The 18,957-nt window shown below is 31.4% G+C and overlaps 1 protein-coding gene across 1 annotated transcript; it reads right to left on the bottom strand.

Annotated features, from left to right (window-relative positions):
- Positions 1-521: 521 nt before the first annotated feature.
- Positions 522-17,188, bottom strand: LOC134263464 (uncharacterized; the record flags this gene model as incomplete). Its single annotated transcript, XM_062745817.1, has 13 exons — positions 17,166-17,188; positions 16,626-16,641; positions 16,134-16,301; positions 15,864-15,997; positions 15,608-15,781; positions 14,116-14,159; positions 12,094-12,125; positions 11,827-11,927; positions 8,864-9,025; positions 8,099-8,145; positions 7,891-8,004; positions 1,990-2,109; positions 522-593 (listed from the first exon to the last, which is right to left on the bottom strand). Coding segments are annotated over exons 1-13 (1,207 nt in total), but the record flags the coding sequence as incomplete, so codon positions are not given.
- Between the last annotated feature and the right edge of the window lie 1,769 nt (positions 17,189-18,957).

The following is an 18,957-nucleotide window of genomic DNA, read 5'->3' as shown; positions in this document are numbered from 1 at the left end:
AATGTGCAAATTGATATTCCTCAATTATTATTGAATTTTGTAAATAGGAACACATATACTTATTTTGCTTAATCATATTAATGTCATTAAGTTTTAAAACAACACAATTTTTACACCTTCTATGCTACAATTATAGCATATATACACATTTCATTAAATATGTATGATTTTTCCTCTCCGATGAATAATACTTGTTCAAGTATGAATAGAATATCAAGAGCTTCATTTTGAATGTTCCATGCAAAAGTGCACTCTAATGTCTTATTACTGTGAAGTTTTAAAAAGATTACAAATATTATCTCTGAATTAAAACCTTAACATTACTAACTAAATAATAGATGGATCACTTATGATACCGCCTTCCCCACCAAATGTAATTTGTAGTTACTTTACATAGGGTGACATAATACATTATCGACCATGATCAAAATTTTGGCATGAATTTTATATTTTATATTAAAGATAAATGGCTTATCAGACCACATTGTTAATCTAAATCTTAAGAAGAAAAAAAAACTTACTTGGAATACAAACATCGGACCCAGATGTCTGACAAACTTGAGTAGCATTGCATGGATTTGCCTGGCATCGGTCTATCATAAACAGATCAATTATTAGTACTGTTTAAGTAATTTAAGTATTCTATGATATTACATGTATATCTTATGATTCAAAACAGAATCAAATCAAAAACAAATGAGACAAAGTCTACAATTTTACTTTTATCCCCTCACAATAAAGTTGCTATAGTAAAGTATTCATGCATGTGGGAGGGGATACATGTATGTGTGTGTTAGTGCAAAACGGAAGTAGCGTTATTTGCATCGTTATCAATGTTGAATGCTAAATTTATCTATAGGAATCCTTTCTGCGATAGAATCCTTCGCTTTAGGGTAATCTAGTTATTTATAAATATTAAAGTTTGATTAAAAAATAAATCAAATCTTACATTTTATGGTCTTTTGCGTGGTGCAGTAATCGCCCTATAATCGCGGTGAAAGAGATTGATCCTTGCATCGCGGGATCGAATATCACAGAGGAAGATGGAGACCGGTCCTTCCAATAATTAAGACTGTATCACTGAATCTCATATCACAGTTAGTGCTTGCACGAAAAAGACCACTCATTACTAAGGAGCCGTAAGTACCGAGTTCAGCCCGCCAGTAAACAGAGGGGACTCAATGTGATTATAGCATTCTTAATAGGACAATAAACAAAATAGGCAAACAATCATTGTTAACTCTGACTTATTTGGTTTGCTACAGATGGTCTTCAGAAATATATCGGATTGGTCAATCTCATAAAGGACTCTTCCTCAGCTTGATTGATCAATATTTGAATAACTGCAACATATTTAACACATCAACATTTTGAAAAGGACTACTGTTGTATTGTACTGTATTTCAATTAATTTGACATTATAGGATTGTTTAAAAAAACAAATAATTTGTAATTTTAAAAATCAATAGTCAATGCATCTGCTGAATAATCATTTCAATTTGTGCCCGATATACCATAGGCAATTTCGCCACATAGGCATTGTCTTTCAAATGAGGATCATATGTGACGAAATTGCCTGTATAGAAATATAATTGTAAGTCACCTGCAATATTTAAACCAATATAAACAAGATATTTCAATTCAATGGAAGTAAAATAAACATTACATGTACACATAGATAAACTGCTCATATTGTATAACACCATACCATAAAACACATATGATGCAAATGAAAATATGTATGAATGACAAATTAAAGTACTTAATTGGAATTTAAGATACTGTTAAATCAAATATTTTCGTGGGATCAAATTTTTGTGGCTTGAGGAAAATCTTTTGGTTCGTGAGGATTTGATTTCGTGGACGAAGAATTATGCTGTATGTTAAAATACAATATTGCAGAACAACGAAAGTAATGTGTTAGTAAATGTCGTCGTATATTTCTTCATATCAGATTTTTTCGTAATAAAAGAACAATCATAATCTTACCAATATCGCAAAATTCGCCTTTTCTATCGTCAACACATATGCAAAAGAAATAAGGAGGAAATTGAACTTCATAACATGTTCCGTTGAAAAGACATGGATTGGGGTCACATGGCTTATTTCCTGTCAAAGTACAAAAAATATTCTCGTGTATATAAAAGTGCTTCAATAACAACAAATGACACGATCAATAAAAATATCAAATTTCATGAACACCCTTCATGTATCTTTTAACCAGACAATAGAAAGGCTCAAGGTCCTTGATGGTCATCTGAAGATAAAACAGTTTTTTGGACTTATAAAAATATAAAACAATGGGCCCAACAGCCTATTAAGCCTTATAGATGAACTGAATACCATAGAAAATTTTTCGAACAATTGAATTTGGTTTGTGGTTTAAACCGGAGGCCATGAAATTCCAAAATTTGAAATAGACACAATTGCTTATCATAATTATACGCTAAGCGGAGACTTTGTAAGAAAATTTACTTTATCACGAATGCTTGATTAATACCAAAGAGCAGATTTCAAAGTATTATTTATTTTCAGCCTATTTTCAGACTATGTAACCCCCAAGCCCCTGATCCATGGGTTATGAAAAAAACCATTTAATAAGAGGCACTCTTCTTCATCATAGACTTGAACGTAAATCATTGGCATGAAACCCAGACGCAATGGAAATGAATTAGTTAGAATTCATGCTTTCTTACTATTTAATCATTGGAGTCCCTCCCTAACACTCGAACCCCTCATCCAGAGTTCCTGAATTTCATAATTATGGATGAGTCATCCTTTCTCATTATATCCATGCACATTGTTTATTGGTTAAGTATCCAGGAGCAAAGGAGAAGAATTTTCAATATTCATATATAATCAATACAGCCCCGACCGAACACCAGAACCCTACCCTGGGTTTACAAAATTTACAAGTTTGGAAGAGACTGTCTTACAGTATCCGTATCGTTATCATTTACAATTCTATCGTGTCCTATCGTGCGTGTATCCTATCGTATCGTGCGTGTATCCTATCATATCCTATCGTCTCGTGTTTTCCGGTTATTAGGTTTTGCGTTTTCTATCGTGTTTTCCGTTTATCGTGTATATTCGGAAACCCTCGCTTTTTATCTTTACTATAGAAAGAAACTACTGAGCTATTCCGAGTTTCTTTTTTCGTTATGTAAACTAAAATAAGATTACTTCAATCGAAAAAGAGAAAAGACAGTTTTACCCCTTTCTTCTTAATCATTAGAAGAAATATTAAAGCGTAGAAGGAACAGAACAAATAAATAACGTAATTCATAAATAAATAAATTGATTAATACGTCATGATGATTTTCTTTTTCTAACAGCTTACCTTTTTGGCGTGGAAATAAACTGAAAATTTAATATATCGAGTGTCAAATCGAAGACCTTTATTTATCAGAAAACTGACACGTATGTGTACCTCTCTAATCAGCACACTGCCTTCCTGTGCGGTCAACCCCCCCCCCCCCCTTCTCCCCTAAATGACACCTCGGCCCGTGTGTGTTCAACGTCAACATACCTGTACTGCTCTCTCACCTGGGGTCAATTAGTAACTTCGAATACTACTTGGTTCTAATGAACGTATCTACTTATTTTCGGGGTTTTGTTCCTTACTTGTGTGAACAAACTTATTAAAGATTATATTCAAAATAAATTAGATAATTGTTCAATTTATCATTATGGATAAAAAAAATCATCTCATTGCTTTTTAGGTCACCTGAGTCACTCAGGTAACCTATTGCTATCTGATTTCGTCCGTCGTCGTCCGTCGTACGTCGTTCATCGTCAATCGGTCGTAAACTTTTGAACATTTTCAGCTTCTTCTCTGCAACCACTGAACCAATTTCAACCAAATTTGGCACAAATCATCTATGGGTAAAGGGAAACAAAAATTGTGAATTTCATTATCCCTGCCCCCCCCCCTGGGGCCTGGGGGTGGGGCTAAAACCATTAAAATTATTGAATTCTTTAAAAATCTTCTTCTTTTCTCCTGGACATCAAGCAGTCAAAATGTTTGCATGATTGTAATCAGCTTTGAGTCCTTTACCAAAATTGTGAAACTATTGGCCCTGGGGTCAGGGGTTCTTAGGCTAGGGCGGGGCTGAAATAGTAAATAATGAAAATGCATTATTTCTTTGAAAATCTTCTTCTCTGGGTATTAAATAAACTAACTTAGTACATAGTTATGATGAGCAAGAATGCCTCTACCAAAATTGTGAAATTCATGGCCCAAAGGTCAGGGGTTCTGTTGTTAGGATGGAACTCTATTGATCATATAGTGAAAATACATGAATTCTTTGAAAATCTTCATCTCTGCTCCTAGGCATAAAATAAACTAAGTACATAGTTATGATGAGCAGGAGTGCCTCTACAAAAATTGTGAATTTTATGGCCCCAGGGTCAGGGGTTCTGGTGTAAGGGTGGGGCTCTATTGATTATATAGTGAAAATGAATTATTTCTTTGAAAATCTTCTTCTCTGCTCTAGGTATTAAATAAACTAACTAAGTCCATAGTTTTGATGAGCAAGAGTGCCTCTACCGAAATTGTGAATTTTATGGCCCCAGGGTCAGGGGTTCTGGTGTTAAGGTGGGGTTCTATTGATTATATAGTGAAAAAACATTAAATCTTTGAATATATTTTCTTCTCTGCTCCTGGGTATTAAGCAGATGAACTACCTATATAGTTATAAATAAGGGCCCTAAACTCTCAGAATTGTGAATTTCAAGAAGGCTCCAGGGTCAGTTGTACCTTAGAGGGGGAGCGGCTGTACTTTTATACTGAAGTTGAACTAATTGTTTGAAATCTGCTCCTTGGTATTAATCAAATATTTTTGAAAAGCAAGAATGCCTTTTCAAAAATTTTGTAATGTGTGAATCTAGGCCTAAGAGTCAAAGGTTCATGTGTGGTAGCGGCACTTCTTATTATTGCTGAATATTACTGATTTGTTGAAATGCATTTTTTTGTTCCCCTACCCTGCCTATGGGTATGAAGTAACCAAACTAAGCAACTGCTAAGTGTATAGTTATGCTGATCAAAATTGTAAATGCTATAGCATCTGACTTAAAACGGATCAAATTCAATCACTGGATAGTTGTTGCATAATGCTCAGGTGACCTATAAGGCCCATGAGCCTCTTGTTTTTTTCAGGGTTTAATAATTCATTTGCCGACTTAAACCTATTTTTGTTATTATTAGAAACAGTACAGGCAAAGTTTAAAAGCAATGATTTATAATTATTAAGTCGGAAAAGTCGCATTTCACTCTTTCAATATTTGTTTATTAATTTTTGTGTTTTGCATTGTAAAGAAAAAAGTATTTTATCATTCACTGTTCGTTAATTAATACGAGGTTTTACGTATCTGTTATATAAATGTTTACATATACATAAGTGAGATCATAGCGTAAACGTTCATGTACATGTGGAGTTGTAGCAGATTCTTATTCCGTTGACACAGTTTACATGTATTAATGCAGAGCGCGATATATCAACAATTATTTAGATTTCGATTCAGGAAATTAATTTTATTGAACTATATAGTTCTTGATACATCTACCATGTTAAATCTATTTTGTTAAAGCCGATTTCATTGAACCTTTCTTTCGGCCGGTCTTCTACATGTATTTTTTCCGAAGATATTGATACTTAATTGAAAATTTTTGGATACACCGCAGATTTTAGGCTTTAGACATTAAATACACATATTTAATTTATTGCGTAAATTTCTTCCGTAAAATAACTTAGTACTTAGATAAATTTATAAGGTACAAATGTATATTTTTCATAAATAATTAATCTATTTGTAGAGTTTCTTAAATTTATAATAGTATCCGTAAGAAACGGCACATAATAATGTAAGGGATTTTTGTGCAACAATTGCATGTATGTTAATATATCCATAATAAAACGATTCATAGTTCAACCTTAAGATGAGAATTTCGACATTTACACAAATAATCGTAAATTCACACAATTGAGTAGAAATTTAAAAAAAATTACAATCTCAATTTCATAATAATCCATTCAATCATTGTCAATTTTTTAATATAAATAAACAACTTTTGTAAAATTACCACAGTGATCTCAATTCTTTTTTTTATAATAATTAAATGTACTTATAATTTAGATTTGAAGCTTTGCAAGTATTTAAATTAAAATATTGCAGTAACTAAACAAATTAATCTTTTCGCCTTGTCAGAAAACGTTCTGCATTTTGAAACAATCCTATCAGGTTTTGCGTTTATCTTATCGTGAAGATCGTTTATCAGGTCTATTGTTTTTTGCGTTTCTCGTGTTTTGCGTGTATCGTGTTTTGTGTCTATCGTGTTTTGCGTTAATCCTATCGTGCGTGTATCCTGTCCTATCGTGAGTGTATCATATCGTATCGTGCGTGAATCCTATCGTATCGTGCGTGTATCCTATCGTATCGTGTATCCTGTAAAGAATAACGATGCGGGCACTGTATTTAACAAATTATGTACTTGAATAGTTTATTTGATACCCATGAGCAGAGAAAATGTTTTCAAAGAATTAATATATTTTCACTATATTATCAAGAGAGCACCGCCCTAACATCAGAACCCCTGCCCAGAAACAGAGAAAATTTTCAAAAATAGAAAGCATTTACTACTAGTATATAATCTATAAATCTCCACCCTAGAACCAGAACCCCTGACACTGAGGCCATTAAATTTACAATTTTGGAAGAGGCAGTCTTATTTAACATACCTATGTACTTGGTTAGTTTGTTTAATACAGAGGAGCAGACAAGAAGGTTTTCAAAGAATTGATGAATTTTTACCTTTTAATAAATAGAGTCCCATCCTAACACCAGAATCTCTGACCCAGGGGCCATGGAATTCATAATTATGGAAGAGACATCCTTGCCAATGTTTACTAAGATGTACGTGGTTATTTGTGTTTTACCCAGATGAAAATCTGATAATTCAAAATAAGAGCAGAGCCAACAAGGACCTCCAAAATATCAGAGGTAGGATCAGGTTCCATGGAGGAGTTAGCACCCCCTGCCAACCCACATTAGTATGAAAAACGTCAGTCAGCATTTGACTCAATCATAAATTGTATTTGCTGACAAGGCCATTGTATCGAACATAGAAGTTTATGACTTTAAACGAGGCTGCTGATATTCTTGTTTCCTTCACTTGTTTGTCAATAATTAACCTCGTAAAAATTATTCATTAAATCTCTAACAGTTGCTGAAATTTTTTTTTATAAAATAGGCAATTTTTGAGAACCTTATGTAATGAAATACGCCTTCTTCAATTCATGTATCTGTGTTGATGTCCAACAGCAGAGAAGATTTTCAAAGAAATAATGCATTTTGACTAAATGATCTAATAGCCCCGCGCTATCATTAGAACCCTTGACCCAGCGATCATGAATTTTACAATTTTTTGTACATGGTTTAATACTCACTACAGGCATGCAAACAATTTCACTGTTTGATGTCGATGAGTAACGAAAATCTTCAAAGATTGCATTAATCTAGTGGTTTTGGTCCCACTCCCATGCCCCAGGGAATCCGGGGACATGAAATTCGCAGTTTTTGTTTCTCTTCACTCATAAGTGCTTCATTAGAAAATTGGTTGAAATTGGTTGAGTTTTTGCAGAGAAGAAGCATAAAAAGTTCAAATTTTAACGCACAACGCAGGATGCACGACGAACGACGCGCATCGCACTATGATGGACGATAATGGAAAGCAACAGCTCAGGTGACTTAAAAATTATAGTTTAACTTATGGGAAGAAGCAAGTATCCCTTTTTCTGAAAATAGTTGAATTTGCTTTCCCTTATTTTTTTAAAATCAACATTCCTGATATTTCATTTTGAAGCTTGATTTTAGTACAAATTTTCAGACTACTTTTTTCACAAAGGTTCCCACTGAATCCGTTCCTACAGGAACAGTTATATCTGGTGTTGCTATTGAATGACTGACAACGTCCAAAATTTTGGCAAAGTTCTGATGCACAGGGATCTAAAGAATAAAAGGAATAATGTTTTGATTAACTGTAAATATAACTTTATAACAGAAGATTTGATCTTCTCTCAGATTGAAAGGAAGCTCCTACCTGGTAATTCTACCGTAACATAGAGACACCTGTCTGAATAAGCGTGTCTGAAATAAAAAAAAAAATAGAAAAAAACATTAAACTGGACGATTCAATAAACTAAATTGCGGTAAGCTGCATGTTTGACAAAGAGACAGATAGCAATAGTTCGGTAAACCAATGTTTTATTTCATGAAGTCACTACTTCCTCCAGTCCTCATATTTACTATGTCGTCATTCGGACATGGATATTTTTCTTTGTACAGTATGTACAGTGTGTGTTTTAATTGTAAGAAAGACAAATTATATTCGTTTAAAATCTGACGAAATGTTCTTAAAAGTCTTCTATTGTGTCATTTCAAAATATGCGAATAATTTGTATTCTTTCAAGTATCACATTGTGCGTGATTTTAAAGGTAGTGTTCCAAAACGCATCATAAAATAAAAAACTATACATATAGGTATTTCTTTAATGCAAACGATTTCTTATAGATTTTACAAAAAAAAAGATTATGAGGAAACTTTCTAAAGTAGATATACTAGTTGTTCATTATTATTTGTTATTAACAAATTATTGGTTAAATTATAGAACGTTAAGGAAAATCTTAACTAACAATTATTTTGATTCATAAAATTCATCAAACTTTTGACCTTGTGTTAAAAAAAAGACATTTTATGTGAAGCATTAAATATTAAACAAAATTACAAATAAATGAAGGGAAAGACTTTTGTATTGTTCAAAAGGTAATTAAAAAGTTTATTAAATATACAAAATAACCCAAATACCTGTCTAATGCTCTTAAACAAATTTGCCTTGCGCCAGCCTGACTGGCAAAAAATTCTACTTGTGCCACTTTAGCATCAATGGTGCCGTAGATGAGTTCTCTACTGTATTGAATGGTAACGTTCTCCTTGCTCTCAGGTGTACTAATGATACTTGTGATGCCTCTAGGTAAAATGTAGAGATGTATTATTAAAATCATCATAAAATATCAAAATGCAATAAACATATTTACTGTTTAGAACCGGGTTCTGGTTTCTTTAAAAAGTAAAGTTTTTTCAGTATATTTGCTTAGATGTCTACTAAATGCATTCTCAAATGTTTCGAAATATTTCGAAAATATTTTGTTTTTCCTTTTTATAAAGTAGAAATAGTGAACGTGTTTAGTCTAGGAGGGACTATAATTTTGGAGTTGCATAGCGGTGTATGAAACATCACCATTAATTACTGAAAAATCTGTCCTTTCAGAAAAATAGGACAAAATGACATTTTGAAAGTAGCTAGAATGAGACCATTAGGCCGTAAGAGATCTTATGTGATCTCTATCGTATAATCGTTTTTTGTAAAAACAAATATTTGAAATAGGAGCACGCATCAAATAATTGTTTTAAAAAAATGGTTTTGATATGTCTAACATTCATTCAGCTTCTAATTGCAGTCCGGAGGACCTGGCTGCTCTATACATATAAGTGTAAGTGCTGGTGTATGGGGATTGGGGTGGGAGAAGTTATTCAGAATTAAAGGTTTTCTAAACATTGAAAATATTGTTAATCAGAATGTTTTTCCCATTATAAATTACGAGATACATAATATATTTACTTCAATAAAGTGAATCTGTAAAAATATATATGTTTTTCATATTAAATATATTATGTTGCTTATAATTTACTATCTAAAAAACGACAGGTCCCCCTTTTTTTTAGAACATCGAATTTTACTTCGCGAATAAAAACGTACTCTGCACAGTTCGTGTTTCATATTCTATGATTGAAAATTAATACAGTTTTGAATATAGATGATGATTGTGTCTAACTTCAATATATATTTTATGCAGCCAACATTTACTTGAGGAATTAATCAAGTTTCAAATGGTATCGTTTTTGTTTGATTTTTATCCGACTGTTAGTTTTCAAAATATTCGCAACTATTGTCTCCATCAACTAGACGCATGCCTTTTCACACATATCGATTGATTGATTGGATGTTGTTTAACGTCCCTCTCGAGAATTTTTCACTCATATGGAGACGCCACCACTTGCCGGTGGAGGGCTACAAATTTTGTCCTATGCTCAGCACTCAGGGCCTTTGAGCAGTGAGGAATCTTTTTCGTGCCAGTACCTACTGCGACACGGGGCCTCGGTTTATACAGTCTCATCCGAAGGACCCACACAAATCAAAGATGATCATGACTCATTCCCATTTTTTACTTTATATATTTCCCGGGCGACAATTGATGGTAACATCAATGTTTTCTTGTGATATCTAGTTGAATGTTACTGCTTAGCTACAGTGTATATTGTCTTCTTGACTCTGTAAAACTTTCCATATTTTTTCTAGAAAAAGAATGAGAAGACCCCTTCACATGCACTTAAAAAGCAACTTTTAATGGACATAAAGTATTCTAGGGGAGTTTTATTCAGTTGGACTGATATTTCCTTTAAATGGAGAGGAAATAGGTATGTTCACGTGGCTACACAAGGGTTTCCTTGTAAAGTAAAGTTTGTTGAAAAGAAAGAAAGAAAGAAAGAAAGAAGGAAGAAAGAAAGAAAGAAAGATAGAAATATATATATATATATATATATATATATATATATATATATATATATATATATATATATATATATATATATATATATATATATATATATATATATATATATATATATATATATATATATATATATATATATATATATATATATATATATATATATATATATATATATATATATATATATATATATATATATATATATATATATATATATATATATATATATATATATATATATATATATATATATATATATATATATATATATATATATATATATATATATATATATATATATATATATATATATATATATATATATATATATATATATATATATATATATATATATATATATATATATATATATATATATATATATATATATATATATATATATATATATATATATATATATATATATATATATATATATATATATATATATATATATATATATATATATATATATATATATATATATATATATATATATATATATATATATATATATATATATATATATATATATATATATATATATATATATATATATATATATATATATATATATATATATATATATATATATATATATATATATATATATATATATATATATATATATATATATATATATATATATATATATATATATATAGATATATATATAGATATAGAGAGAGAGATAGAGAGAGAGAGAGAGAGAGAGAGAGAGAGATATATATATATATATATATATAGAGAGAGAGATAGATAGATAGATAGATATCGTCACGTCATACCTAAGACGTAAACAAAGTTAGTGACTGTTCCTGCGCCAAGCGCTCGGAACCAGAAGTGAAAGTCACAGGTCTTTCGGATATCACCTTAAAACGCAGGTCCCGTGTCACGGTAGGCGTTGGCACGATAAAGAACCCCCATGCTCAAAGGTCCTAAGTGCCGAATATAGGTCTAAATTTGAAGCCCTTCACCGGCATACGGTGACGTCTCCATTTGAGTGAAAAATTCTCGAGCGGGACGTTAAACAATATACATGTACAATTAATCAATCAATCAGTATAAGCAAGAAATTTAACTTTACAAAAAATGAATTTAGAATTGGATAAAATATTTTAAAATATCAAAATTTCATTTTTTTTTAAATTTATAAACGTTGATTATATGACATTTACATTGTGTTTATAAACATACCCAGCATGTGTAGTAGTCGCATAAACAGGAAATCGACAATAGGTGTCTTTTTTGCATTTTAAATCTGTTGGCTCTGGGAATGACACAAAATAGGGCTTTTCCTAAAAAGGAAGTTTAAAGCAAAATATAAATTAGCTTTTTTTTCTTAAAACTCTATTTTCAATACTTCTTAGTACAGATTACAAATTATGAAGAATGATCTGATGAGTAAAATTTTCATATATATTTTTTTTAATAATTTTTTATTTTATTGAATTTTTAACTTACTGTTTCTTTCGTTGTTGGGTGAAAGATATTTTCTGAAATATATAAAGGCATGTTTCAAAAATAGTTTTCTTTTAAATAGAAATCTAATCATTTTCATGCTTTAACCTTTTGAAATGAAACGTAATGAGATATAGAATAGTATTCAAGATCAAAAGTCCATAAAACGATACAAAATAGGAGCAGAGCAAACACGGACCTCTAAAAAATCAGAGGTGGGAGCTGGTGCCATGGAGGAGTGAGTATCCCCTGCCACCGGTCACACCCGCCGTTGATTTTCGATTTCATTGTCGACCAGGTCCCTAAGGTGATAATGAAATACTACGAAAATATTTTCAACAGATCCTTGATACTATCAAATATTTTCTTAAAATTCCAGATAGAGTTTCAGTGAAAATCAGTGTAAAATAAAATAACAAAAATGTTACTTAATTGAAAAAAAACATTAACAAAAACCATTATGTATCCAAATTTCGCAACAAATTGAATTCATTGTACAATCACGGTAGCTTAACGGTATAATGTTCGCTTCGTGAACTTGAATTTCGGTCGCGACTGACTTTGGTCGATAAAAAAAAAATGAATAGGAAGTGTTTATACGCAGGGTCATTTTTTTATTAGTTGTTTTTCAAGATCGCCGACTTAAAATTTGAGAAATTGAAAAAAAAATTTTGTTAGGCTTTTTTTTTTACAATTGAAATTGCCGCCGAAAAATACGAAGCTAAACCTTTGGGAAAAAATGTGTCACATGCTGCAAAAATGGTGACGACCATGGAAAGGAGCATGTCATCAATACAGTGTTTCCAAAAACCATTTGTCCTACCTGCAAAATTGATAAAAAATCGAAATTTCTTGGATGAAATTCACTGTACATCTTGTACCACCGGTCCATGTGACCGACTGGGGTGAGGGCTTGTCCTGATTAATTTAATTGTTCTCTGATCTAATGTGATGTCTTCAATGAATGAAAATTTTTAATACAGTATGCTTCTATTCTTCGTAAATATCCACAATCATATCTATTTTGCAATTCTTCTTGACTTGTTTACTTCCAAAAACGATCGTTTTTACTTAATCCGAATTTCCTTCATTCTTCTGTTAATGGTAAACACATGCAGTATATAGGTCATGAAGTGCAATGTCCACTGAGAAAACATGATGATGATTTAAATTTATTTTTATTTTGAATTTCTATCAAAACTGCTATTTATAAATGATTCAATTAACAATTTTACAGGTGAGAATTAAAATTTTTGAAAATAATTTTAATTGCCATATTGGTAGTTGCAATCAACTAAATTTTATTTATCAAAAATTAAATTAATTGCATTACGTAAATATTTTTCACATTAACAGTGAACCATTCCAAGTTAAATTAGATCAGGATCATAACGATAAATCACAACATCAAATCAGAAATTAAAATTACTAAGAAACTTAGGAGAACATACATCTTTTGTTTAAAATATGTAATTATGTTAAACTAAAGTAGAATTACATACAAAAAGCTGTTTAATTGCATGTAAAAGTTTTTGAAATATTAAATACTAGTGTACTCTAAAGTTCTCTATCGTGATCTGTTTAGTGCAACCACTTTTCAACTCACAGTCTTTTTTTTCTCTCGACCGACCGACCTTATTTTTTTTTAAAAAAAAGTCTTGAAAAACACCTAATAAAAAAAAATGGCCCAGTGCACCAAGCATTTTGAAGTGAAAGCCGTGGTTCCTTCTGATTACACCGTAAAATTGAGTCCCCGCTTCACGACAGGCGTTGGCATGTTAAATGTTCTCTCTCTCTTTCTGCTCAGTGACCCTGAGTACCCAGTAAAGGTCAAATTAAAAAACCTTGACCAGTATATGGGTGATTTTCTTTATGATTGAACAATTCAAAATGGGACGTAAAGAGCATATAATGAATCAACGAGTCAATATTCTCTACTTTACAAAATGTTTTGTAAAATTTAATAATTTTACAGCAGTTTCCCTATCAAAGTCTATTTTTTTATCTTTCTAAGAATTCACAAACCTTTGACAACAATGCGAAAGCAGTGTAAATCCACAGTCATTACCCTGTTCAGAATAGAAGAAAAGATTTAAAAATAAGTATTATACATACTATATTTATTTGTTACTTTTTGAACAGTATCCTTAAAAAATTAATTATTTTTTAACAAGCTTATATTTCCTTTCCTAATAGCAAGTTAAAGCAAACATGAAGTAAATTAAATGCAATTCATTGATTTATCGATGAGGAATGACAGGCCCGTAACACCAAAGTCAAAACAGCAACGTCAAAACGTACCGAGTTGTAATAAATTTAGTATGCGGGAGGGGGATGTCATTTTTTATCAGGCTACTGGAATTTGCGCAAACTTGACTCGAATCATAATATACAATTCCATAGATGAAAGGACAAATGTTTTTAATATGAAAGATCAAAAAGTATAATGAAGTAAATGACTCTCATCCGGACCTAGCTCTTATGATTTCGATTGTTAATCCCTGTTTGAATGGTTCCTGGGAGTATATAAATAATACAGTGAAAGTGCATTATTTCTTTATAAATCTCTGCTCCTATGTATTAAACAAACTGATTAAACAAATATTTCAAATGAGGATGGATTTCTCCTTAAAATTGGGAATTTTAAAATCCCTGGGCAGGGTTTCTGGTGTTAGGATGCTGCTCTATTTTTAAGATAGTGAAAATAGACCAAGTCTTTGATAATATTCTTCTCTGCTCCTTGACATTAAACAAACTAACTTCACATATAATTATTATGAGGAAAGGTGCCTCTATACAAGTTGAGACTTTTACGGCCCCATGGTCAATGGTTCTGGTGTTAGGGTGAGGTTATTTTAATTTTTATAGTAAAAAATATTCTTTTAAAACTTACTCCTCTGTTCCTGTGTATTAAGCAGATAAACTACCTAGTATATAGCCATGATAACAAGGGTTTTTCTTTCAGAATTGTAAATTTTTCAAGGTCCCTGTGTCAAGGGAACTGTATAAAGGGCTCTAATTATGTACTGAAAATAAATTAATACTTTGAAATCTGCCTTTTGGTAATAATCAAACATTTATGACGAGCACGGGTGCCTTTTCCGAAATTGTTAAATGTGTTGACCAAGGATCAGGAATTTCAGTGGGTTGGGAGCACTACTTATTATTGCTAAATATTACTTATTAGATGCATTTCTTGTTCCCCTACCCTGCCATTGTTAAGTAACCAAACTAAGTATGGTAAGTGTAGAGTTAAAATTGTGAATGTTTAGGCATCTAATAATAAAACTGGAACCACATTCAATGGTTGGAATGTTGTTGCATTGTGTTTCGCTGACCTATAAAGTCGATTGGTCTCCTATTTTTCTACGAAATAAGTACGTCGATGAAAATTGGCTCGTCAGGCAGTCTTCAATGTTTTATTCATTCATCTGTAAAACACTACGAGCATTTTTTTTTCAAACATGCTTCATGATCTCCGACAAACGTTTGTTGTATTATAGAATTTTGAGGTCACCTTATATTATCTTCAGCATTTGCACATAGGATATGATGGCCTTTGTCCACTTTTGTTGGAGACCAGCGCATTGATATAAATACAGCATTGTCACTGATATGAGATGCGTTTTGAATTCCTGTATGATTGACCGGTTTCCCATCTCGTCGAAGGAAATCAAATCGCACAATCTTCCTTCAAAAGAAAATCAAGAAGTGGTCCAGAAGTTGTTACTTTTGAAAATATTGTAGACTTCTCAAATATTTCCAAACCATACCTTCCAAATGTTGCTTTGGCGTAAACATCTACATGGAAATCTCCTCCAACATAAATAGTGTATTCCTGGTTATTTCCTGGAGTAGGTGGAATGATGGTAGGGGGATCTGTTCTTCCCGTGATTTTGAAATACATCTAAAATTTGAGTTTTGCAAGAAAGAAAATATTAATTCCAAAATATTATCGTTTATGCATTGAAAATACCGAGTAAATAGACAATCTCATGCCATTTATGAAATGAAAATGAATATTCTTTTAAAATTAAACATACCAATACCACAACCCTTCCAATAGTGTTTTTATATGGAATATGAGGCACCAGCGTTGTAGTCTGAATTGATAAAGGGTGTGTACCGTAATCTTTTACCGTTACTGCTACACCAAATGTGTCATTCTCATGAAAATAGCTTTGACTGACATTAACCTTCATTACACATGTCTAGAAGAAAATTCAAAAAGGACAATTTATGAATAAAGAAAGATTTTAGATATACATATCTTCATATACATATTACTCCTTTCCACATTGATCGAAGATTATTTACAAGAAAAAATCTCAAGAATTCACAGTTAAAAAACGTAAAAAAAAATTACATGTTTTAATAATTGCAGTAATACACACCGTTCGATTAAGGGAAAAAAGACTTTGCGTTGTTAAGTTCGCTACAAAAGGTCCCATGCCTGAAGATTCCACATATTTTGAATTTTCACAGCGAATTGCATCCCCATCATTGTCAACAGATGTAAGGTGTATCGTATGTACCTTCCCTATCTCTAAGCTGAAAATAAGGGGAAGAAGAAAATTACTTGTCATTTTTTTTTTATTAATTTGAATATTTGTTATTTAGCATGTCCTACATACATAAACGCAGTTATGGTTTCTAGCCCTATTTTTGACGTCTTGTTTCTGGGCCCAATACTCTGTCTATAATTGATTTTTTTAGCATAGATAAAGTAATATGTGAATGGAAATGTGTCTTTTAAAATATTTCAGAGTATAAATACGGTTTGAAATTCGAAAAAGCAAATTTCTTCTATTACACTGCATCTGGAGAAAGGAAATTGCGCACTTTTAAGATAACTAAAACATTAAAAAAAATCATGGTTCTATTATTAAATTTTTGAAAATATACGTTGAAATGCAAGTTCTTTATTTATAAATTAATTGTGAAAATATCGCAGAAGGCATAATTAAACAAGACATAAGCATGAGAAAACGTTTCATGTTTACATTCCTTGAATACCGGAAAATCAAATTATGAGGTCACACATTTGCGAAATAAGCAAAATAAGACAAACTTACTAGAGATTTCCATCAACAACCATGTATCAATATTTTTTTATGTTCCCTAATTCACAAAAGAAACTACTAGTAATCATATTATGCTCATGACCAGTTTCTCTGTTAAAATAGCTGACCTCGTTTTGCCGTATATATTCTTTCTGTACTAAGAGATCGGCAAAGGTGTCAACGACTCGTTGGACGCGCAGTGTAGGGACACAGAAGAGTATATCAATCTATTCCCTAATTTGATAATAAAAATCAAAGTTTATTATATTTTAAAATATTTTATACACGATTGTAAACTCAAACAGACTATCAAAAAATAATACAAGCACTGTGGTTTCAATCATGTTTAGTACATACATGTATATTATCAGAGACTATGATGTAGTTAAAACGAGTCATGTGACCATGTGTTCATTTGTCCCTTAAAAATTACAATTCCAGTGATGTCGATGATCCTTAATACTCATCTGATTAACTTTGGCCATCTAGTTCCTGAGAGAGAGATTTAGAAAAAAATTCTTTCCCGCTTTATTCTGATAAAAATAACATTATACAGCGGCTTATTCCTTGACCCTTTCGGTCATAAACTATGCAACTTGAATCAAACAACATGGGAAAATTTTACTATCAATGTAAAAATGTAAATGCAATGTAACAAAAATAAATACATTTGTTCTGTATACATTCATTATCAAAATTTACTATGACCCAAAGGTCCACAATTAAAAAAAAAACTTTTACCAATATGCATACAAGTAAATTGTTTTCAGTACTTATGATGTAGCTGACCTTGCCCTGATTGGAATTCTTCTCTCAAATATTTATATTGTATATAACGCTTGTCCATTAATTTGCACCTGATCAGAATATGAGAAGAATGTGATAAGGGTGTTTCCTTAGAAATCCTTATTTCGTACAATATTCATTTTGGTAATGGATTCATGAGTTTGAAAATTGTTTTTTAAAGCTTTGAAAAAAATCTTTCAAAGTTTGCTATTGTTTTGTTTTTAGAAATAAAATGTTATGAGTTTTTAATATATTTCTTTACAATGATCCTTTATTTTGACCCTATTGAAATGAATAATATGGAATCTTTCGTATGTACATATAAGCCTTCACATACGCATCATTCCTTCTAAATCGATGGTTCTTGAAAAAAAAAGTTTTTAAAATAAGTTAACTTTATATTTTCCTTTTTCCACATTTTCAAGGAGGTTGTAATATCCCTGTAACATTAACTTATTTGTCAATAGCCTGTCTCGATTAAGAAATTATTTGTTCTTTTAAATAACTGATTCATTAGTTGTAAAAAAAAAACGAAAATAATCCGCTTTTTCAATAGTTTCTACTTGTAGCAAAATGATTTAAAAAGATACTAAGTTACTTACTATTTAATTCGATCGATTAATTGATTGTATATTGTTTTATGTCCCATTCAAGAATATTTTACTCATATAGAGACGTCACCATATACCGGTGAAGGGCTTAACATTTTGAGTTTTTCTCGGCCATTGAGCAGTGGGAGGTCTTTATCGTGCCAACGCCTACCATGACACGGGACCTCGGTTTTTAAGGTCTCATCCGAAGAACCCGCAACTTTCACTTCAAAGTGCCGGGTGCATGTCGAAGGAACAGTTGCTTCCCATTTTTTATCGACTTAGGTTAGTCACGGCCAAGATTCGAGCTGACGACCTCCCGATCACGGAGACGTTACGCGCGTTGTTGGTGCTATTTTACAATTTTAGAATCTGACCTATCAAACTCATCGGTAATTTTAAAAATATACTTGCAATATGGATGGATT

Source organism: Saccostrea cucullata, unplaced genomic scaffold (assembly GCF_032062105.1).
Source record: "Saccostrea cucullata isolate Sc308-1 unplaced genomic scaffold, CSIRO_AGI_Scuc_v1 ctg11152, whole genome shotgun sequence".
Lineage (NCBI taxonomy): Eukaryota > Metazoa > Mollusca > Bivalvia > Ostreida > Ostreidae > Saccostrea > Saccostrea cuccullata.
Note: the sequence above shows the minus strand (reverse complement) of the source record. Positions and strands in the feature narration are given on the sequence as shown.